This window comes from Dipodomys ordii, unplaced genomic scaffold (genome assembly GCF_000151885.1).
Source record: "Dipodomys ordii isolate 6190 unplaced genomic scaffold, Dord_2.0 Scaffold72, whole genome shotgun sequence".
Lineage (NCBI taxonomy): Eukaryota > Metazoa > Chordata > Mammalia > Rodentia > Heteromyidae > Dipodomys > Dipodomys ordii.
In genome coordinates this window covers 8,963,403-8,987,683 of record NW_012267288.1, presented here as the reverse complement: position 1 = coordinate 8,987,683, position 24,281 = coordinate 8,963,403, and the positions used below count along the sequence as shown (strand labels likewise).

Here is a 24,281-nt window from a genome sequence, read left to right as displayed (position 1 = left end):
AAAATAAAGGCTAACAGATAATTCAGAAGAGAAAAAACCAAACCCACTAGGTTCAAGAAGTGTGTTCAAGTTTACAATGAAGGTCATTGATCTTATCCATCTTAACAAGATTACAACATTTGCAGTCATAAACCAGTGGCTATAGATAAATCTTTGTCGACTAATTACCAAATGTGCTTGCAGAGGTCCCATTGGGTAGAAAGTAGATAAATCCATGAAACCCTGCAGCAGCGGTCACAAAGCAATTTAAAGTATGTATCCCGTAGGCAATGGCCCAGTTGTACTATCATGATGTTTGAAAACACTAGTGGCATATGTTGTATCTTTCCACACAAGCTGTGGAATAAAAGATGAAAGCAAATTTCCTCATGGAAGAGACCAGCAGTGTGGGCCTCAAACCAGGACTGTGGACAATCTAATGGGTCTGCTCTGATGACATTACAGTACTGTCCATCTCTCACTTCAAACCAGGGGGAGGTTGTGTGGGTGGGTTGGTTCAAATAAGTGATTTTCTTGTTAATATTATGGGATGAACTGTATACCCACTAAAAGATAAAGTCCTAAAGTCTAGAAGCTTAGGAAGTGGTCTTATTTGGGAAAAGGATATTTACAGAGACAATCAAGTTAGAACAAGGCCACTGGGGGTGGGCCTCTACCCAACATAACAGTGTCGTACAAAGGTGAAATCTACACAGAGATACCACAAGGAGTCTGCTTTGTAATAGTGAAGGCAGGTACTAAGGAACATCAAAGATTGCCAAAAAAAAGCACTAAGGCCAGACAGGCTTGGAGCAGATTCTCCCTCAGAGCCCTCAGAGGGCACCAACAGCCAACAAACACCTTGACGTCAGATTTTAGCCTGCAAAATGGTGGAAGAAAACTCTCTTGTTTAGGCCATGATGTTTGTATTACCTTGTTACAGCATGTCAGGAAAAACTGATACATGGAATATAGGATTAATTTGCTCTCCTAAATTACTCATAAAAAAGTAATCTCTCTACTTTTGGAGTACAAATTAATTGTCTGAAGTTTAAGACGTATTAGACTTATAAATTCAATGGAGGTATTCTATATAGCCAATGATTTACCTGATCATTATACTGTCTGTATTCTTTAGCTTTATTATTGATTGACTGATTAAGACAGAGTCTTGATATGTAGTCCAGGGTGGCTTCAAACTTTTAATGTTCCTGCTTCAGCCTCCTAACTGCTGGGATTTGAAGTATGGGCCAATAAGCCCAGCTACCTTGTATTTTTCCTTTTATACAGTACTGGTAATTGAACCTAGGGCCTCTCACATGCTAGGCAAGTACTTTGCCACTGAGTATACTTGTAGCCAGTTTTTAATTTCTTAATTCCCCTGACAAACAATGTGATGTAGGCTCCTTTTTAGCAAATCTACAGATGACTGGCCTTTGAAAAAGTATTCAAATTCAACAATTCCTTGTTCCCCTTGTTCTTCAATCTCCAAATAAAGAAGCATTAATCCAGACCAGATTCATATGTAGCAACCTCCTTCCCCTCAATCCCTACATGGGATGTTTCTTACATGTACACTTTCAGGACAAGGTCATCTTTTGTCTCTCCTGTTAACAGGTCTGCAATACTAAGGACTGCACAGCCAAAGGGTCGCCGATACTGGACACTGCAGGCATTCTTTTTTTCTCCAGCTCCCATTCGACCTGTCCAATTAAAAAGCAAACATAAACATGGAAATATTTGATTACAAACACCTTAGAGACATGCAGTGCTATGTTCCTGTCATCCCAAGCTACTGGGGAACCATAGTGGGTGTGGTAGTGTATGCCTGTCATCACAACGATATAGTGAAAAGCACAAATATGAGGACTGCAGTCTGCATTGACCTGGTTATAAAAACTGTCTTGAAAATAAACAAACCAAGGAGGAGCTGGTAAAGAGGCTCAAGTAGTAGAGTGCTGCTTAACAAGTGTGAGGTCCTAAGTTCAAACCTCAGTACTGCAAAAAAAGGAAAGAAAGGGAGCATAGGAGATTCTGACAATATAAGAGGTAATGAGTATATGTGATTGGAGTATGCTCCTGTAAGGATTTAAAACTCATTCCATTACAGACATGATTTTGTCACATATTTTAAATATATTGATACATGATTTCATTATGACAATAGGAAGGCTTGAAATCAAGGCTGGAAGCTCTTGTTTGGCTCTCTTGCTTACAACTGGCACTCTATCATTTGGGCTATATCTCCAGTCCAGAATTTTGCTGGTTAATTGAAGATGGGATTTTGCCTACTTTTAAGCCTTGGATGGCTATGAAATGCAATTCTCCAGGTTTCAACTTCCTCAGTAGCTACAATTATAGGCATGGTCCACCAATGCTCAGCTTACTATTATTTTCAATGAGTTATGTTGGAGACCAAGAATACAAAGTATGCTGGAACTGGAATACAACAAGATAATATTGGGGGAAAGGTGTGCAAATTTGTCTTTATATGATCACCAACAGGTCCATAAATTGTTTCCATTTAAGCGAGACTCTATATCACCTCAGGAAGTCTCTACCACTTCCAAAATCAAATGCTAAATAGAAAAAAAATAAAGAGGGCAATATGTAATTTTGTTTTCTTTCATCAGTAACAAAGATAAACTACTTCTGTAATACATCACTTTAAGGGAAAGGCATATAAATAGAAGCTTGAAAACCTGTTATTTCATGGTTAGAATCAAAATTAAAAAATGGACATCAGTTACTTTTTAGTCTTATGAAATACATGAAATATATCTGAAATATAATACCTGAAATACAATTGTCTTATGACATAATGCTATATTCCATGGATAAATTATAATCTACATCATCTTAATATTCTGGCTATAAATTATTTTATAATGTTATATTTAAATTTGATGATCAATCAACCAACTATATTTTTACTTAAAGAACTGATTTAAACAATACCAGGCTACACTAAAGCCACCAGTATAAGCATCTTCATTACAGCATTGTTTACTATAGCTAAGATATGGAATTAACCCAGATGCCCCTCAGTGGACGAATGGATCAAGAAAATGTGGTATATATACTCAGTGGAGTTCTATGCATCCATCAGAAAGAATGACTGATGCATTCATAAGGAAATGGAAAGGCTTGTAAAAAATTATGCTAAGTGAAGTAAGTCAGACCCAAAGAAACATAGGCCACATAGTTTCCCTCATTTGTAATAACTAGAATGTGCCTATAACTCTACAAGTAAACCAAATGGATATAAAAGACAAATAATTGCACCTGGACATGATTAGTTAAACAGCAGCCTAAAAATTCACACAGTGAGAACAAAGAAGGATATTCTTAGGAGAGGATGTGAGGGTTCAATAGCTATGTATATGATCATATAAAATGATGATTATCAAAATGAACTCCAAGGAATGGAAATAGAGTTTTTTTTATTGTATTGCTTGTGGTTTCTTTTTCCTACCTTTTTTTTCCTTTGCCTTTTTCCCCTTTTGTCATTGTTTTTGATTTCTGTACCCTTTGTCTTCTATAGAAGTTTATCTTCTTTGGGGAGGGGGAGGGAAGCACAGAAACAGTATGACAAAGGGTAAACCAATCCAGCAGTGAAACCTACTAGACACTATGTTGGAAATGAACTATACATTTGGAATTTGGGGGAACTGGGAAAGAATTAGGGAGATGGTGGCACGGTTCCAAAGTAAATGTATTCATTACCTGACTTATGTAACTGTAACCCCTCTACATCACCTTCACAATAAAAATTTAAAAATCTTTTTAAAAAAAGTATAGGAGAAAAAGAAACTTTGTCTGTTTGTTAAACTAAAAAAATGTTCAATTCATCTCTATTTTTGGTATCGCTACAGAATTCATTAGAACTAATTATTTATTATAATCTCTATCAATATCGTGATTTAAGTTTTTATAAACTACTCATTTATCATTTGTATATGCAAGATGACAAAATGATTAGCAGATTCCCGAGAGCAGAATTTTTGAGTTAATATTAGAAAAGAAGTTCATCAGTAAAAAAAACTGAAAAAGATTTTTCTAAGGATGCTTTCAGCTCTGACTTCCTTGCTTACACAAGGCATTGCACACATACCAGCCTTCTGTTTTCTTTAATTCTTTTGGAAACTTTCTCTTTCTCGAGTACTACACTAAAGAAAAACTTGTGTCTTGGGGAGACTGGCTAGAGATCACCCAAGCGGACCCTCCAGCAAGCTCTCTCACTGAGCACCAGCTCCTCTTTTCTTACTTGTTCTCAAACACAGTTTTACATTTCTTCCTGGCTCTGTGGGTACCACAGCCTGGGATACCAAGATTGTGGTGTAAATGCTACACCAAAAAAGATGATTTCATACCAGCCTTTGTCTTCCCAACGCTAGTGAGAATTCATAGTTCCGTTGTGATTTCTAAGAAAATGTTCTTAGCATAAGTAGGGAGTTAAAACATTGAAAAGCCAGTTGAAAGTCAAAAGGGCAGGTACAGAGGATGAAGAGATGAAGGGGATATAAAACCATTAACCCTCTCTTTTCCCCTTCCTTCTTTCCAAATCAAAGACCTGGGCATAAATTCCCAGAACAAAGGTACCACTGCTCCTGTCTTCAGCAGTCAGAGAGGTTAGCATGCCCTTTCCCACTAAAGTAGATACAAGGGACTTTCTATAAAAAGCAAAAAGCATCTGTCCCTACTAGATAACAATCTTCCACTCTGTAATTCCACTTCATCAAAAAAGCTGTCAGACTAAGTCTTAACCTTTCTTTTTTTTAAGTCTTAACTTTTCATGGAGTGTTTTACCGTAATCTCGTTTCTCCTTCGTCTCAAAATATTGCAGCAGCAAGTGTTTGTTTATTATTAAGTGTTTTGCAATAATTCCAGAGAAGTAGTTGACTACATCTAGGGATGGGTACAGCATTAATTCTGAGGATGTAATGATCACAAATATCTGTAAGCTAAAAATTACAATCACTACTCAAATGCCAAGCATTTGAAAGGCAGATCTTGGCTTCAGTAATATCTCTGCAAGTGAAGGTCAAGGGCTAAAAGGGCTCATTTTCTGCTCTAAGTCTTTCTAGCCTCCAAACCTACAGGCAGTAATTAGAAAGTTGGGAAGCAAAAAAAGTAGTTGACTTTTCCTTCAAAACTATAGTAGTTTCCAGGTACATTTTAGTAATATTTACATAAAGATATCCCAAACTACATTTCACAAGAACAACTGCTAATAAAAATTTGAAATAAAACACCAACAACAAAGAAATACAAAGTAACAAGCTGGTCCCCTGCCATCTTAGGATCAGAGTGTTTTGTTTTTTTTTTAATCGCAAAAGCACATGGCAACAAAAGGTTCTGATTTTTCCAATATTTTAAAAGATTCTTTCCAATCCTTTTCTTGCGTATGTATTTTTAAGACAAACAATTAAAATGACAAACATGCCAGGTGCCAGTGGCTGATACCTGTAATCCTAGCTACTCAGGAGGCTGAGATCTGAGGACCATGGTTCCAAGCCACAGGCAGAAAAGTCCCCATGAGACTCGTATCTACAACAAACTGCTCAAAAAACCAGAAGTGGCACTGTGGCTCAGGTGGTAGAACACTAGCCTTGAGTACAAAAAGGCTCTGAGAGAGTGCTTAGGCTATGACTTCAAGCCCCACAACCAGCAAAAATATAAATAAAACCACAGTTTACTTTTAAATAAAGTATTTGTATATTCTCCAAGTTAAAAAAAATCAGCTTTCACAATACATTTTTAATGAAAATCTATGTTGGAATGACAATATGTTTTATTGTCTTCCTTACTGTATATACAAAATAAATGGCTAAAGTAAAGAAAAAAGCTCAATTCATAGAATGGCATGGCAAGCTATTAATTACTTGACTGAAGGGTTCCAGTACAGATAGTAAGGAAGTAGAAACCAAATCTCCAACAGCTGAGTAGCCTTAATACAAAACTGCTCAGGCTATGCTATTCCTCATTTTACCTAGATGCTCTGCTATAAAAGGTCTGCTTTCACAGGCATTTATGTAGAAAAAAAATAAGGGGATGTATTCTGCTCCACTGAACAAGTTCACTGTAAAACTTAAATGTGTTCTGTAAGATGTAAATAAATGCTGCATCACATAAAAGTTTTCCTGCTCACATCATATTTTGGGAAATCTGAGGTCAACAAAGTTGAAGAAGTATATTTTTCTCTATAGGATTTCCCAAACCCTTTAATAAGCTGATGGCATTATATAAGTCAAAAAATAACATAGTATTCAGTATCTTGTAATCTCTGCAGAATCTTCGATAATGTGTTGTAGCATTCTCCAATTAGGAAGATAAACTTGTAGGAAATTTAGCTTCCCAAAATTTATGTTATCTTATTGAAATGTAAAGACAAAAACACATGTTTGAATCAAATATGTTTAGGAGGTCCCCACCAAACCAAAATAAAACACCACAGTACTTAACTGACATTGAGAGAGACTAAAATCTATTTAAACTGCACAAGGAGGAACTATGTGAGGTCAGAGAGGCTCGAGAACATTTCTCAACTCCTGTGCTTCTTTTCAAATTTGGCTCCAAATAGCAAAAAGTACCACAGAGTCCTTTCACCTACTTTTCTCAATGGCTGTACCTACCAATTCGGATAATGTGCACAGTGATGTAGATGTCCTTTCTTAGCTCGCTGCTGCCCAAATCCTACCAAGAAATGAAGTCTGATTATTTTAAAATTCATAACCTGCACAGTACCTTGAAGAGAATAGTGCTTTACTTTCACAAAAAGAAAAAAAGACAAAGATAAACTAGATATTTGTAAGGAAGCACATGATTCAAATCCTGTTCTAAAAATATCAATAAACTCATTTAACGTTTTACTTGGACCTAGAAATTAAAAAGCAGAATAGCTTGGCATCCCTGCCCCCATTTTTGTATCTGTCTTTGCTCTTGAGTCATTCACCTTGAAGCATGATGGAATTCAGAAAGGGCAGGACTGATAACATTTTTACAAAGATGGACAGAAGAAACTGCCCTCAAGAAAACCAGTCTCAAATCCAGACTGGGACTGTTCAATTCCATATACTTTTCATCCCATGGTCAAAATTGTTTTCCTGTTTAAACCTAAGGCTCATATCTGTACTCTGGAAGATGGGTTGAAGCAGGTGAACCTCCTTTTCCTGCCCATCTTCACTACACTTTTTATATAGCATAATGGGCAGGTGGCCAAATATGAAATGTAGAACCCATGGAGCTTGAGTCTGGGTTCTAAAATTCCAGAGTAATCAACTTTACACCATTAGCATTTAAAAGTAAAACCACTCCCCAACTTGAACATCTATAAAGCAGATCCTAGATAGGCCCTGTCATGTGAGATTCATGCTACTGGCTTAATTTGGTAATGGTATAATAAAGATTAACAATACTCCAATGTATGTACTATATGAAACAGGGTCAATGATACACTAAAGAAAGTAAAGGCAGCCAGGCACCAGTGGCTCACACCTGGAATCCTAGCTGCTGAGGAGGCTGAAATCAGAAGACCGTGGTTCAAAGCCAGCCCCGGCAGCAAAGTCCATGAGACTCTTGTCTTTGATAAACCACCAGAAAACTGGAAGTGGCACTGTGGCTCAAGTGGTAGAGCGCTCGCCTTGAGCTGTAGAGCTCAGGGACAGTGCCCAGGCCCGGAGTTCAAGCCCCATGACCGACCAAAAAAAAAAAAAATGAAGAAAAAAAAAAAAAAGAAAGTAAAGGTAATCATTATTGGAATCATCTGGAATTCTGGTTATTGATGCACTTATTTGCAAGGTTCAAGAAAATTCACTATGCTCTTTCATAATTAGTACCAACAAGCACATTATGGAGAATACACTTCAAGGGTAAAAGAAGACCCACTTACCAGAAAGAGAGAGCAATGTCGTTCAGGTTTATCTGGGGCTTTGGGAAGCCCATTTCTGTTCAGTCTCAAGAAGAATCTCTCGCTGTAAGAAAAAAACCAGTTTAACATTAAACAAAGTTCATATTAAAAAATAAATATTAAAAATATCTAATATTTTTCTGTGCTCTAATTGTTTTAAGTGTTGAGGTAAGCATTTGCTAGGTCCTTTATGTAAAGTCAAAATTGCTTCTGTGAATTAAGAGGTTATGGAAGACAATAAAGATTTGCTTCACTTCTGATAAGACTGATAAAGCTGCAGCTGCACACTTGCAAAAAAATTAAATCTTAAAGCAACAGGTTAGGTTTCCATGTCATGTAATGCCATTGCTATTTATTCCCCAAAGCAGAAACAAATGCACAATATGAGAACACTCAGCTTGATGCTTCATGTGTTTATACCTAACATTTGCACGATTTTATCATCTTCCTTAATTAAAAATAATAAATGTCTTTATATTTCATAGTTATCTAGGTCTCTAATCGAAAACACACATATTAGTTCCAAGAAATAAAATTTGAATTTTCTTTTGTCTGAAAATGAACAGATCTCAAAATCTCCATATAAATGATGCTGAGCAGCCACTAATTACAGGTCACAGATACTTTGATACCACTTAAATATGAGGTAATGTTTGACATTATTTGTTTATATTCAAAAAGATCAAATGAACTAGAAACCCAAGAAAAAATGAATCTACTCACTAGCACAAGTTTCAAATCCTCACTGAATTTCAATATCATTGGTGCCTAAGGAAGAACCAAATAGCAGGCAGCCTCAGGCAGAGAACACAGAACCAATGTCCAATGAATGTGAAATTATTTCATGGGACAGGCATTGCCAGTGCAGCTTCCATCAAGGGAGCAAGCAGGAAAATGGGGTGAAAAACATTAATGAAAGGCTAAGAATCTACCAAGTCTCTATGTTATATTCATTACTAGATTTATGCCTTAATAATGGCTCTGCCATTCAAGAGGTAAAATAAGAACCATAAACAGATCTCCAAGGAAGCATACTGGGTTAAATTTACAACTGTTTTCAGAATACTTTCATTCATTTTTATGATCTAGTCTAGATGGATATTTAACAGATTCAGTTGCTATCTAAACCTCGTCTTTTTTTTTTTTTTTAATATCAGGCCTATTCCTGACCTCTCATATGAGGAAGGGCAACCAATATACATTTCTATGGAACCATTTCCATTCCTATTACCCAAGCTTTTTGCCATATAACAGGTGGATAATAAGGAGAGAAAATAAGGATTCTTGACTAAGACAAAAATTCTTCTATGACAGTACTCTGAAATGAAGGCTGTGAATGACATACACAATCAGGAAAACAGAATTAAACTACCATGTTCACATTGTCACTTACTATATTTTTAAGAGATTTTAAGCTCCTTCAGAGTGAAAGAAAATTCACTATTGCTTCAAAAAAGATACAATAAAAATCAACAAAACTATACATTGGCATAAAAATCATACTCTAAAATATTCCCTATATAAGGATTTTTTTTGAGAATTCACCATTTAACAGGCTTTTTACTAATGTCTTCCTGGATGGATTAACTTCTATAACTTGCCATATCTTTAGTAAGTAGATAAAATTATAATATCCATTCAATAAAAAACTAAAAGTTTTTTTCAAAGATCACAGAGCCAGTGAGTAACTGAGTACGGATTTTATCCCAGGTGTTAACTGTAAAACCCTCATTCTTCATTTAAATGTTAATGGCACATTATTTTTTGCTCTATACAAATATTGAGCAAATAGTTTCATAACATTGGGAGGATATAGGAAGAGTCACTCATCCACAAGACAGTCAGGCCTAGTTGCAAGAATTCAAGCTCACTTTCTCATTTCATTTCATTTTCAATGAAAGTGTGACTTAGAAAATAAATTATTCTACTAAAGGAGGAAAAACTCCAAAAAGATTTAACAACACAATGTTACTTATTCAAAACTACTCAGGGTTAAGGCATTTGTTTTGCTTCTTAGTCACCAGTCACTTAAGAGTTTTACAAATAGAATCTTAGCCACAAACACAAGTAAAATGAGCATTTGCCTTCTCCTCAAAGGACATCGTGCCCTCCTGTCTATTCTTTGAGAAGTGCTTCTGTGTGAGGCTCCTCTTTATCCCTCCTGAATCATTTGAGTAAATTCTACTTTATCTAATGACATGCCAGTCTGAAATGGTGAATATCAATGAAATGAAAATACAAATGCCAACCAGACATTTTAGATATTAAAACTTCAACTTTAATGCTGTTATAAAATATGATTCTGTATCTGCAATTTTCATTAATATGCTGGTAAAATGTTTTCTAAAGTATCATAGTCCAGAAACAGATCGTTTTTTTTTTTGCTCTGTCACTGTTTTCATTTCACTAGTCTAGACAGAATCCTGATTATGCAAGGACTATACTATATCATATCCTGTTTCGGAATATCAATATGTACTGAGCCAGTGACATGTCCCTTAGTTTAATCATGCCTTAAGGGGAAAATAAAAATAGAAGGAGATGGGTGCCATGGAGAAATGAGCCAGTGCAATTGATTAAAAAACAGACCTCTTTTAAAAGAAAATCTCCATGGCTAATTAAAAATATTTCTTATTCATTTGGTGACACACTATTGTTAAACAAATCCAATCAGTTTCTCTTCATCTTTAGTGATATAGCAACTATTTAACCAGCAAATGCGGTTAGAAGATTTAAAAGGCCTATAGGAATGTACTTCATAATCTTTGAATCAAAATTATCCACTTATACTCACATTAAGAGAAAACCAGAGAGTATGCTTTCAGGGCCAAGAGAAGAACTGAACATGTTTTCCATATTTCATTCTAGTGAACCTTAAAATTCTCTGAACAAGGTTTGTGGTCATGTGCAAGCCTATTTCTGATGCTCTATCTCAAGTTTGCTTCGACTGAAGTCCTCTTGTAAGTCTGATTAGGAAGTCTGATTCTATAACTGAGAAACTACTATTATATCCTTTACACTGTTTCCCTAATCTTAGAAAGTGAAGGTTTACATTTGCTTCCTATTACATTGTGAACAAGTAGAGCATTGGCTCATAAAAAGCTAACTAAAACTTCTAGCCAATGACTTGGTACTCCTTGATAAGAATAAAGTCATACAATGTGGTAAAAAAAATAATATCCAAACAACTAGAAAACATTAATTTCCTCCAGATATTCTCTTCCTTCTCCATAATATCCTTTACTTTATGGATACTCCAAAGAGAAATCTCAATCAATGATGCTTTACCACCAAGTATCAGATTCACCTAATGAATTCTGAACCCTACATCATACCACTTAACTCTGTCCCTATGTACATTTCTTATCTTTATTATATTACATTATATATAGTGATTGCAAAATCTATAGTCATGTTTTCTAATACCTTCTTCTCAGAGAGTAAGCAGATAGGATCTAGCAGAGGAAAATTATTATTTGACTTCCTTCTATACAATAACAGAAGAAATTTCACTATAGGAGATATTTAGTATCCACCTAAATTCTGTGAGAGAGGCATTATAAATCATAATATTCTAAACTACTACTTTCATTAGAAATAAAGAATAAGTTGGATGCTGGTAAGCTAATGCCTGTAATCCCAGCTATTAAGGAGGCTGAGATCTGAAGATCATGGTTCAAAGCAAAGCTGAATAGGAAAGTCCATGAGAAGCTGGAAGTGGTACTGTAGCTCAAATAGTAGAGTGCTAGCCTTGAACAAAAGAAGCGCAGGAACATAACCCAAGCTCTGAGTTCAAACCTCAGGACCTGCACACATACACACACAAAATAAGAGTAACAAATCATAATCATTTATTATTTACAACCTATCTTCTTCCAATAAGGATTAGAGGAAACCAAGGTAATGTGATTAAGTATCCCAAGCATGGCCTTTGGCAGAAAAAAAAGGTTGTGTTAAACTCTGATCTAGATTTTCCATAGATCTTCTTATTTGATAGTCATAACTACTGTATTAGGTAGAAGTTACTATCATCCCTATTTGACACATGAGAAATCTGGAGCTGAAATATTCACTAAGTTGACCAAAGTTACATGGTTAATCAAGAATGAAGACAAGATATTAATATCCAGAATCTAGCTCAACAGTCTTGACTCTTAATCACAATGCATCCTTCCTTTAAAAGAACATACTACTTCAAAAATGGATGAGAAAGCATGACCGATTAAGTCAATGAATCATGGGCTTTATTGTGGAATTTTCAATAAAATATAAAAATAGTTAAAATGCAGAAAGCCAAAAAGAAAAAAAAATAAGGCCATAGAGTAGGCTTATAAAGTTTGTGCCTTGTGATCACCTGTTCAGTCAAACTATGAAATTTGATGTACTGATAAAGAACTTTAATAATGAAGTGTGTTTCAATCACACAGTTTGAGATAAAGGTTCATAATGGAGATGCAAATACCACGGAAAAAGATAGTAAGGATTAGAAGAGTCTAATGGCGGCTCTTCATTTGTCAAAGGAATGCTTCTGTTTTACCCCTCAGGTGGCTCCAGGAGACTCTTTGCAGACTTCTGAGTAATAATATCAAGTGGCTCTCCCAGCAGTATGTTCTTACTACAATCTGTTGCCTTTAAAGAGCTCTACAAGGAGCATTGCATCCTGGGAGCAGCGCCTAGATCCTCTGACCTTGCTGCTCCCGGGGTATGGCCTTCAATTTTGGGACTCCCTCAGGCATCTCCAGCACTGCTGCAGCCAAGGCCACACTGGCCAGAGGGTTTGGAGGATTTGGGAAGACATCGACAAGTGCAGGTTCTGCATTTAGCTTTTCTGCCCCAGCAAACACAAGCACTACTGGACTCTTCAGTGGCACTCAGAACAAACATTTTGGATTTCGTACTGGTTTTGGCACAGCAACAGGAACAAGTACTGGGTTAGGTATTGGTTTGGGAACTGACCTGGGATTTGGAGGATTCAATACACAGCAGCAACAGCAGCAAACTAATCAGGTGGTCTCTTCAGTCAGCCTACACAAGCTTCTACCTAGTCCAACCAACTGATAAATACTCCAAGTGCTCTTTCTCCTCTAACATTATTGGGAGATGAGAGAGATGCTATTTTGGCAAAATAGAATCAACTGCAAAGCCTTCTGGGGAACAGGAAAAGGATATTTCAACAATAATACTCCTCCAGTTGAATTTACATAAGAAAATCCCTTTTGTCGATTTAAGGCTGTAGGTTATAGCTGTATGCCAAATAATAAAGATGAAGATGGTCTATTGGTTTTAGTTTTCAACAAAAAAGAAACAGATATTCGAAATTAACAACAGCAGTTGATAGAATCATTACATAAAGTTTTGGGAGGAAACCAGACCCTTACTGTAAATGTAGAGGGTATTAAAACATTGCCAGATGATCAGACAGAAGTTGTCATTTATGTTGTTGAGCATTCTCCTAATGGTACCTCAAGAAGAGTTCCAGCTACAATACTCTATTCCCATTTTGAACAAGCCAATATAAAAACACAGTTGCAGCAACTTGGTGTCACACTTTCTATAGCAAAAACAGAACTTTCTCCTGTACAGATCAAACAGCTTTTACAGAATCCTCCTGCTGGTGTTGATCCTATTATTTGGGAACAAGCCAAGGAGGATAACCTTGATTCTGAAAAGTTAATTCCTGTACCCATGGTGGGTTTCAAAGAACTTCTCCGAAGACTGAAGGTTCAAGATCAGATGACTAAGCAGCATCAGACCAGATTAGATATCATATCTGAAGATATTAGTGAACTACAAAAGAATCAGACTACAACCATGGCCGAAATTGCACAATACAAGAGGAAACTCATGGATCTGTCCCATAGAACTTTACAGGTCCTAAACAAACAGGAAATTCAAAGAAAGAGTGGTTATGCCATCCAGGCTAACAAAGAGCAGTTGTGGGTTCAGTTAGATACAATTCAGTGTGAACTAAATGCACCTACTCAGTTTAAGGGCTGGCTAAATGAACTGATGATCCCAGATCAGGATGCAGAATCATTTTGGAACAGTCAAATCTGAAGAAAGATACTATGTAGATGCAGATCTATTACAAGAAATCAAGCAGCATTTGAAACAACAACAGGAAGGCCTTAGCCACTTGATTAGCATCATGCAAGATGATCTAGAAGATATAAAGTTGGTAGAACATGGATTGAATGAAACCATCCACATCAGAGGCAATGTCTTTAGTTGACAATTAACTTGGGTTATGGGTCTGTAAAATGCTTTCTCTTACTACTTCAGGCCTTCCTTAAGATAACAACATGGAAGGAAAAGAAAGGAAGGATCCCCTCCTGTCTGGGATTTTTGAGATTACTGACAAATTCACCTCACAGTTCATCAAAGATTTCCATCTAAAAGTTCAGTCACTTAAAAAGAGAAGTACATAATTCCCCAAAGTCTTGTACTTTTGTACATTTTTACAACAGCTTTGCATGTAATTACAGTGTTTAAGTTTTATATCAAGTTCACATATAACAAAACTGGGTTATTATTTGGCTGCTGGAGATTTGTTCTTCAGGATGTAAATCAGTTTTTATATCTGTGAGTTCAACTGTGGGAGGAGTTAAGAAAATTTAAAAGTATATAATGATTAATGTGGTTTTCTTTTTGTTCTATAAAGATTTGAAATATATTTCATATTAATTTACAGAACACCTAGACAATTATAAAATTACCATTTCTGCAAAGTTTTTGTTTTTTAAACCTTTTGTTTCTAAAAACATGAAAACTTTAAAATAAATTCTTAATTTGTAAAAATAAAATAGCTCTATAAGAAACTAAGGTCTAAAGTCAAAGATTTTGGTATTATATATGATACATGGTTTTATGGTTCAAAAATTTGTTTATTTTATAAGTCTATAGAGCTTTTTGTATATCCTCGTATGAGTTCATGTTTATTATTCTGCAAGCCATCTCACATCAGAAGCTAAGCCATCTAGGAATTTAAAGCATATGATAGTTTTCCAACATGTACTTTATCCAAAATACATGAATAGGTAGTATCTTGGCATGTACTATCAAATATTAGGAAGTTAGCCAAATCTATTAAAAATACCAAGAATGTTTTAAAATGATTTTCAATAGTTAAATAATTGAAACTGATTTATAGTCTACAAAATTAGCAATAACAAGAGAAAATATTGAGAATGGTCTTGTTCCCATAAACTAATTAGAAAAACAACAGAACTGGGAAGATCTTTGATAGTCAGGCAGCAAAATGGAGCAAAACCTCCACACAGTCACTGTCTTAAGGCTAACAATGAACACCAATTCTATACTGAGTAGGAATGAAGTCAGGACGAAACAGCAGGAGCAACTAAGATGGAGAATAAAATGAGAAGAAGAAAGAGAATGGGACCCTATATCCTCTACCTGGAAGGTAAGTCATCTCAATGGCTTCTTTTTTCATTGTTTCTCCTACATTTTCTCAAATGCTTTCTGATTGACTAAGTGCAAGGTGTTCCAACAATCTGTTGTAAGAGACTAACACCCCAAAATATACCTATTTGGCATAAGGAATTGCTGAGCTAAAAGGTATTGAGAAGAAGCAGATGTGGAAAAGCTCTCTGCTCTCCCCCTAGTTGTCTAGAAGCAAGACACAGATTTACAAAAGCTAAAGATACCCAATGTCCCCCTTCTACCAGGGAGGATGGTACTAACCAAGGAAGACAACTTCAGGCTCTCAATAACTGAGACAACTGACGACAACCTTTACTAACTAATTTTCACCATGAACTTCTGTCCCTACAGACTTGAGGTCCCTTTCATCTTGTCACTCTAAAAATTCACTGTTCTTTGTTGAAGATGCTGTGCAAGTTGAAATTCAAAACCACTTATTTGAGACCTGTTCACTCCCTGGATAATTCCTATGTATATATGAAATATTCTTATTAAGCTTATTAACATGAATAATCATGCTTTTATCTTGTTAATTCATGTTTTGTAACAGGGATCTGTTCCAAAGAACAACCTATATGGGTTTATGAAAAAAAAACTTCCTTCACAACACAGGATACAGAGCTGCAGCTGTGTTTTTTCTTAAATGAATAGCAAAGCACAGGCAGAAAAGGCAAAGTTTAAGCAGCCCTATAAATTGCTGAAGTAATACTCCGGCAGCTAATGCTACCTCCAAGCAAGCAAGACACTGTGGAGAGAGTGGGTGGAAGGTGTGCTAACAGCTCCGGAGTGGCAGTAGTCCTTGCCTTGTTGCTCATTATGGATGAAAAAGGATGAAAGATGCTATCCCAATCATATACAAAGAGTGAATGATAAGTGGTAAATAAGAGAGACCGGGGGCTCTTAGCCTGCATATGCCCAACATTCTTATGAATGTAGTAAGCTCAAGTCCTACCAGGAGCTCATGAATTACTAGATTAGGGTAGATTAAAAAGATTTCTTTACAGTCCACATATATTAAATTACCCCTGTTAAAAAAGCAAGCAGGTTATTGACAAGTTAGAATTGCTGACAGTCTTGTAACAGTCTTATATACCTAAAAGTGGCAACAAACCTCTGGTCTACCAGGGTAAAATACATTTCCCTTTTCTTTTCCCAGCTACACAACTGATACGAATGACAGAGTTGTTTATCCTAGACATGGCTATTGCTATTAATGGGCTTTCTAATTTCAAAAGTGAAGTAACATTAGGATCATGAGCTTTTTGTGAATAAAGGGAAGTAGAAAGACTAAGATATTGGATATCATTGTTTCCATAATACTTCACCCAAGGAGGAACTAAGAGTCTTCATTTCTCGACCCAGCTTAATTTTGCCCATGTTTGCTTGTTAAGGTAGTAAGCAAGCATGTAATGTGCTGGCTTTGTAGGACATAAAAAAAATTGACTTTACATATTCATTCTCTTTGTTATAAGAACAGGTCAAAATTTAAAGTATAGTCAAAGTCTATTGTCAATTTTGGGTCTTAAGCTGATTGTTAAAATTCAGAATGATCCAGAATCACTTTATATTATTTTTTCGTTGCAGAGAATAAAGGTATCCAAAAATTATTAGGACGATAAAATTCAATGCACAAAAGGAACACAACTGTCATTAAAATTATAAACAATGTTCACATAATCCACTATTTCATGTTGCTAGCACTATTACCACTCAACTGACTTTGACTAGTGAATTAAAGGATTATGATAGATTATCGATTTAAAAACATAGAAATGATGCTTAATTTCTTATGAGTTGGGATCCTAAAAACAATCCCAAATTTCACTTCAAGTAAAATCTTTAGAAAGAGGAATATTGTAAAACTAAATGATCTGGAAAAATATTTGCTTCCATCTTTCTCAAGGGAACTCATTAAGGATTTAATTGGAAAACGACTTTGTCAGAGAAAGATTCAGAAGGCAGTGTTAGGATCCAGGTTAACAGAACCAAGACCATGAAACAAGAAAGCTGCCACGTAGACAGTGATTTATGCTTACTATTTTGGGACTTCTCAGAATTTGAACATGGTAAAAACCATGTCTTTCACATTTCATGAGGGAGGAATCATTCTGATCCACATAGGGTAATAGTTCTTACTTCTCTAACAATGCTTCCTTGTTAGGAGAGCATTTCACAAGGAATGTTTAAAGAAAAGTAAACCAAAGCTCCATGATGAAGTATTCAATTTTTAATATAGGCTAAGAAGCTTAAATGAAAACAAATAAGTAATAAGAACCCATGTAATTCAACTCTTAAAAATATAATCAGTCTTTCATGCATTTATTATCTTAAAAGTCTGTTCTTTTTGAGTAAACTAAATCAAAATCAAGTTTCCTTTTCAATAGCTTATTGAGAGACACAACAGCTTACTGACAGGTATGGTACTCATTATAGCTTTAAAAAATACATTTCATGAAGCACATTAGGCCGAGAGAGACAAAAGGTGCATGTTTTTTCTTATATGAGAAAACTATAGTTAGTTCATAAACTTATAAATAAAAACACTGGGTGGCATACCAATGTATTAACTGAATGACAGTAGATTCAAGGGAGAACTCAACTAGTATAATTCCTCAGAAAGGCAAAATCAAAGTTCAGTAAAAGAAAACACCAGAAAGGGTATACTAAAGGGGTCTAGTGGGATAAAAGGGAATGGAATAGATAAATGAAGAAGAAAAGAAAGGAAGAATACACTCAGGAATCTACTGTACATCCTACAAAATTAAGAAGAGTGAGGGGAGGAGTGGGGAGGGGAAAGATGTGTAAGAATGTTGAAGGGGTGACATGGATCAAGATATAGTATATTATATTCATAAACTACCTTATTAAATGGCAACTCCTTTGTAAAACTACTTAAAGATACAAGTATCTATACTTTTTGAAAGTCATGTGCTTTTTGAAAGAAGAGGTACATAGCCTTTGTATTAGTATGCAAACACTAATGTGTAAGAGAACAGACACAGGATTTTGGTTGAGATCTATTCTTTCAGTAAGTTTAAAAAGGAAAGTGACAATGAACCTAACAGTGAACTTAATCTAACAACTGAAAACACTAAGCATCACTGTTTTAGATACCAGAAGCACAATGGTAAAATAGATAATGCATATTAAAGGACATATAAAGGAATGGTACAGAAGCTCTGGCCTTGAATATGTTTATTAACATTATGAATATAAGTAGAATGGTAGATATGTGAGGACAGGAAGTTTTTCCCTTTGTTTTATTCAATTATGTTTCTCCCAGATGAGCTTCTGGCCTCAGGAAGAGAAAAACTGCTTGCCTACTTGCTTGTTTGTAGTAAAGAAGTTTCTTGAAAACCTTTTAAACTAGTAAACTTAAGTAGAAGGAGACAAATTTCTGTGGAAGGAAGGAAGGTAGGAAGGAAGGAAGGAAGGAAGGAAGGAAGGGAAGGAAGGAAGGAAGGAATTTAACCAAAGAATGCTATGACACTTGTAAAGATTAACTGGAATAAAAAGAAAATGCTTTAACATGTAGGCTTAAATCTCTAGATGGCAATACTTAAGGGATATGCAGATATTTACCTGACATTTTTAGTGTACTTTTTAGCATGACAGTGTTTGCAAATAATAGCTCCCTTGAGACTTCTCTGAGAGCAGAGCTCTGATTAACACAGTATTCCAAGAAACAACTTTTACAACTTTTTGAAGCACTCAGCACCTTGAGCTTTCTCTTATTAAGAAGTACGTAGCCCCCGATGTGGAAGGATGATGACAATGATTAAGATACTAATGACTTGATTTCTCAGTGATTTTCTTCAACTGCAAGGCAGGACTTAAAAACATCCTTTAACTCTATATCAACCCCATCCCATACTTCAAACATTACCTAGTGCTCAGAACATAAAAGTTGTTGAGAGAGTATAATCACATTATTAATTTCTTGGTCAATGCAGAACTGTCCTACAACAAAAATGCCACTGAATACCAAAGTCCTTGTGAAATAATTGTTATGTGTAATGATAGCTTATCTTGGAAAATGAAATTACTCTGAATTCCCTACAGGCAGAAACCACAGGGTAGATGAAGAAGGACAGAGATGTCTAGAATCCTAACAAAAACACTCATCTAGTCATCTTTTAAAACACAGGAATGGGGTAAAGGATCTTTCTGGAAACCTTCTAAAACACTCCCGTATTTTAAGTACAAGGAGAAAAGTTGCCTGAGTAAGTGCTTAGCGGTAAGGGGGAAAAAAAGCCAATTCTGAAACCATTCACTCATTGAATGACCTACACTTTAATTTTAATTCTAATCATTTATTATTACAATTATATGATCCACAATTTAAAAAATATCGATTAGCTTTGTATAGTTCCTGTGTGTTTGTGTGTGTGTGTGTGTGTGTGTGGTGTATGTGCACATATGTACTGGTACTAGGGTTTGAGCTCTGGGCCTCAACACCTTTGGCTTTTTTGCTTAAGGCTAGTACTCCACCACTTGAGCCATACTTCTTTTGGTGGTTAACTGGCAATCAAGGTCCAAGGACTCTTAAGGACTTTCCTGCCCAGGCTGACTTTAAACTATCCTCCTCAGATCTGAGCCTCCTGAGTAGCTAGAATTACAGGCCTGAGTCACCCATGGCCAGCTAACATTGTATAGTTTTTAAATGCTACAGCAAAACACCCTGGGTATTCCAGGCCTGAATAAAACATTCCTTGGCTAGGTTTGTATTCATTTACATCCTGTTTCCTGATGGCTGTCTTTAAAAGCTCTCTCATTCAGGAAATCCCAATATCATCAAAGCAATGTTTTAAATATGGCAGACAAGTGTGACCAAAGAAGGAGTATACACCAGAAATCTGTCTAATTATGAAGTGACCACATCCCCAATTTTCATGCACCTGCCTTAACAATCAAGTGACAGAGAAAAGGGAGGGTGGGAAGCAGGGGTGCCTTTCAACAGAAAGCCCCAGGGAAGGTCTCTGCAGGGCATGGATGGGCAGACACCAGAGTGAAATCTGTGCCAACATGTCTAGACACAGCAGGAAACGCTCTGGGTCTTATGTGATGGTTGATACTGCAACAATTCAAGGGCGGGGAAGGGGGGTAGTCTACTTATCTACTTCATCTATTTTTGTATTCAGGGCTATATTTCTTATGTGTCCGGCCAGATCAACTTTTCCCCCACATTGTTGCTTTGCTTTGGAGAGCTTACAATTTTCACTTAGCTTTGAAATATGAAATTAGAAAAAGAGATCTATGCCCATAATCTTTCAACATTCAAAACAATATGTGCTCCTAATGTATGTTAAAATAGAGATGCTGAACACATGTGTTTAAAAAACTCTGTAAGTTATAAATGATGTATGAAATAAGAAATGCAAGCACAGTATACAACAACTCATCTGCTTTCTTTCTTCTTCTTCTTCTTCTTTTTTTTTTTTTGTCAGTCGTGGGGCTTGAACTCTGGGCCTGGGCCTCAAGCTCTTCAACTCAAGGCGAGTGCTCTACCGCTGGAGCCACAGCGCCACTTCCGGTTTTCTGGTGGTTTATTGGAGATAAGAGTCTCACGGACTTTCCTGCCCAAGCTGGCTTTGAACCGAGATCCTCAGATCTCAGCCTCCTGAGTAGCTAGATTACAGGCGTGAGCCACCAGCATCCGGCATTCATCTGCTGTCTTTAATGTGGTATGTACACTAACAATATTAGCACATACAGTCACAAAATTGTTAGCATATTTTCCCCTAGTTTGAGTGAAATATTCTCCCTGACAGGTCTTTTTCAAAAACTCTTGAAAAATTTTACCCGGTAACTGAGTCTTTTCAAACAAAGCATAAATTCTTCCATTTTCTTTAAAAGATGAAAGGCTCTTAGATCATGTCAGCCTCTGAAAAGAACCACTGCATCTATGACTTCTTAGATTTCCCTCACATCATGCTGCAGGGTTCCCAATCTTGTCATCTTTTTGCACCTTGGAGTGTCAGGCTCCAGCCCTATGTCCTGCTTTCCACTTGTTTGGAAAGCACTTTGCCACTTGAGTAATGCTTCTGTAACTTTATTCATTAGTTTCAGACAGGGTCTAGAACTTCTGCCTGGCCTTGAAATATGACCCCTTGTCTTGCACATTCCATGTAGCCCAAGACTTGAGGAATTACACTACCATACCCAGTCAAACCTTCTTAGCAGGAAAAGGATCTGGTCTTGCAAAAGGCAGCTGGTCCTGTTTCTCATTTTGCTTAATAAAGACCAAGGCCACAAATCCACAGTGACTCTATTCCATTTCAGTGTTTTATGCCTCTTTCAATGCTCCCAACTCCCACATTAATAAAAGACAAGTCTTCCTTCTCTTTCAAAGTAGATTTCTTCACTTGGGTCCTGGGTTCTTCTGCCCTTTACTCCCTAAGAGCCTGATGTTATATATGCCGCTCATTCCTTTGCATTGTGTAGAGTGAGGGTGGTTAGAGATGATACTGCATTAAGATTGGAACTCAGAGCCTCCTGCTTGCTGAGCAGGCACTCTACCCCTGGTTTTAGTTTTTCAAATAGAGTGTTGTAGTAACTTTGTCTTGGGTAGCCTTGAACCTTGATTCACTTCTAGTACCTCTCAAAGATTCTTGGAGGAACTTTGGAGTAGCCTTGAAACTTGATCCACTTCTAATACCTCTCAAGTACCTGGGACCACTGTGCCCAGTACCAGTAATACTTATAAGAGGAGTTTCCTCACCTTTGGGAAGATGAGCCTATACTTTAAGAGTTTCTAACAGGGTTCTGTGAATTGCATAATCATAGGGTTTTGCTTAATAACATTAGGTACTTTCTCTAATGGAATATTCATTAATCTTCTAACACCTACTTATCTTGTTTTACATATGAAGTAAAAGGTTATACTTTAAAGACACTGTCACTATAATATATGTGATTTACTATGTAATACCAAATGTCTTCTACTATTTTAAACATTGTCAAATATATTACCAAAGATATTATCAGAGCACAATAACACAGGCAAATTGTTGCTTTAGCTGATAGATTTGGGATGATCAATGAGAGCAGTGACTCAATAAGACCAATAAACTTTTTTTGTCTTTTTGTTTTTCTTTTTTTTTGCTGGTTTTGGGGCTTGAACTCAGGGCCTACGCTCTCTGAGCTTCTTTTGCTCAAAGCTAGGCTCTACCACTTGAGCTACAGTGTCACTTCCAGCTTTTTCTGAGTAGTCAGTTGGATATACAGGCTTTCCTGCCCAGGTTGGCTTCGAACCACAATCCTGAAATCTTAGCCTTCTGAATAACTCAGATTACAGACTTGAGCCAGCAGCACACAACTTAAACTTGTCTTTTTTAAGGATACTGGGGGGAAAAAAGGCCTGTTCTCTATTATATATATATATATTTCTGGGGAGGTTCCTGGGGTTTAAACTCAGGAACTGTGCTTGCTGGGCAAGTAAGCTACTATTTGAGACATAACCCCAGTCCTTTTGGCTTTTTTAATTTTTCAAATAGGGTGTCATTTTTACCCTGGGTGAGCTTAGACCATGATTCTCCTATTTTTGTATCCTCCTATTTATGCTTCCTATGTAGTTGGGATGGCAGGCATGAACCAATGTGCCCTGGTTGAGAATGATGGTCCTGTGACTATTTTGCCTGGATTGACCTCAACTCCAATTCTCTTGATCTCAGACTCCTGAGTAGCTATGATTACAAGTATGAGCCAGTGTGCTCAGCCTCCCTCATTGTTTTACTGTTGGCATGTAGAAAACATGAAACAGTAAAGGCACTAATTTGAACACACTATATCCTATAATCAAGAACCAATATACCAATTTCAAGGGACCTACAATAATTAAATTTTATTACAATTTTTACCACCTATCATACTCTTTTTTCTGCTACTCAAGTAATATAAAGCAAGTCAAATCTCTGATTCCATTTGATCTGTTTACTAATGAGTCTAGATTTTCCCTGACTATAACAACATACATCAAAAAAAATTAATGATCCATTTGAATATACGATTTCATTAAGAAGTTGAGAGCAGACACCACATATTTCTAGTTAGATAAGTAGACCCCTTATTTTGGTTTTTAAATGATCCCCATCATTACAGCTAAGATTCACTGGCCAATTACCAGGTGCTAAGCCTCCTAGTAAGAACTTGGCACCACACTAATCCTATGGGAAAGCACTATTATTACCCTCACTTAGCAGCAAGTTAGCAGTCATCAGAGAAGTGAATTCACTTGCCCACGTTGATACGGCTACTAAATGGCACAGCCAGAGTTTTAACCCAGGCTACCTAACTTCACAGTCTGACCACCAGATGCTATAAAGTGGTATGCAAGACACAGGAAGATATGTCTGTTTCAGATAGAGAGAAATTCATATATACTTAGTATCTTAGTATAGATGAATGTATAGATGAATATATGGAAATCTGTGCCTTGCTAACTACAGTCACCATTTACCATTGCCTTAAATGACAGAATTGGAAGAGGGTACTAAATAAAAGTTAATTGTAGCCAATATAAGGCTTACAAGGAAATGAAGCATTTTTAGGAAAATGAGTTTAACTGCATAAAAATATCTAAGTACTGAAAATTGTGTGAATAAGATGGCAGCAGCAAAGTAAACTTGGCCTGCACTTAACAGCTACAATGAGACTTTTTCCAGAAGCTCATTTCCCAGGCAGAAGCTCAGGCCAACAGCTTGCATGCAAGAGCAGCCCTGTGGTAAACTGAGTACTGGCTGCGGCACGCAGGTCTAGTTAAATAAAATGTTCAGTGAGAATGAAATCAACTAATGAATTAGTCCCAAGAGAAATTTACAGCTTTAATTAATGAAGCTTTAGAATATATCAATAAGCAAAGTGATGAAAGTTGTAAGGGAGGTAGAGAACCACTGAGCTATGTCATTTTCACTGGTCCATATAATTTACAGTCTTGTGGAAGATTAAGTGACAA

At 36.4% G+C, this 24,281-nt stretch overlaps 1 protein-coding gene and 1 pseudogene across 1 annotated transcript in view; one reads left to right on the top strand and one right to left on the bottom strand.

Moving 5' to 3' along the window:
• The window catches only part of Dock4 (dedicator of cytokinesis 4), a 421,543-nt gene that overhangs the window by 178,533 nt on the left and 218,729 nt on the right, over nucleotides 1–24,281 (bottom strand). Inside the window, exons 9-11 of the mRNA XM_013024050.1 lie at nucleotides 7,871–7,952; nucleotides 6,615–6,675; nucleotides 1,550–1,682 (exon numbers count right to left, since the gene is read on the bottom strand). Coding sequence (XP_012879504.1) covers nucleotides 1,550–1,682; nucleotides 6,615–6,675; nucleotides 7,871–7,952 — 276 coding nt within the window. The remainder of the gene's footprint in view (nucleotides 1–1,549; nucleotides 1,683–6,614; nucleotides 6,676–7,870; nucleotides 7,953–24,281) is intronic.
• LOC105991405 lies at nucleotides 12,593–14,158 on the top strand (annotated as a pseudogene).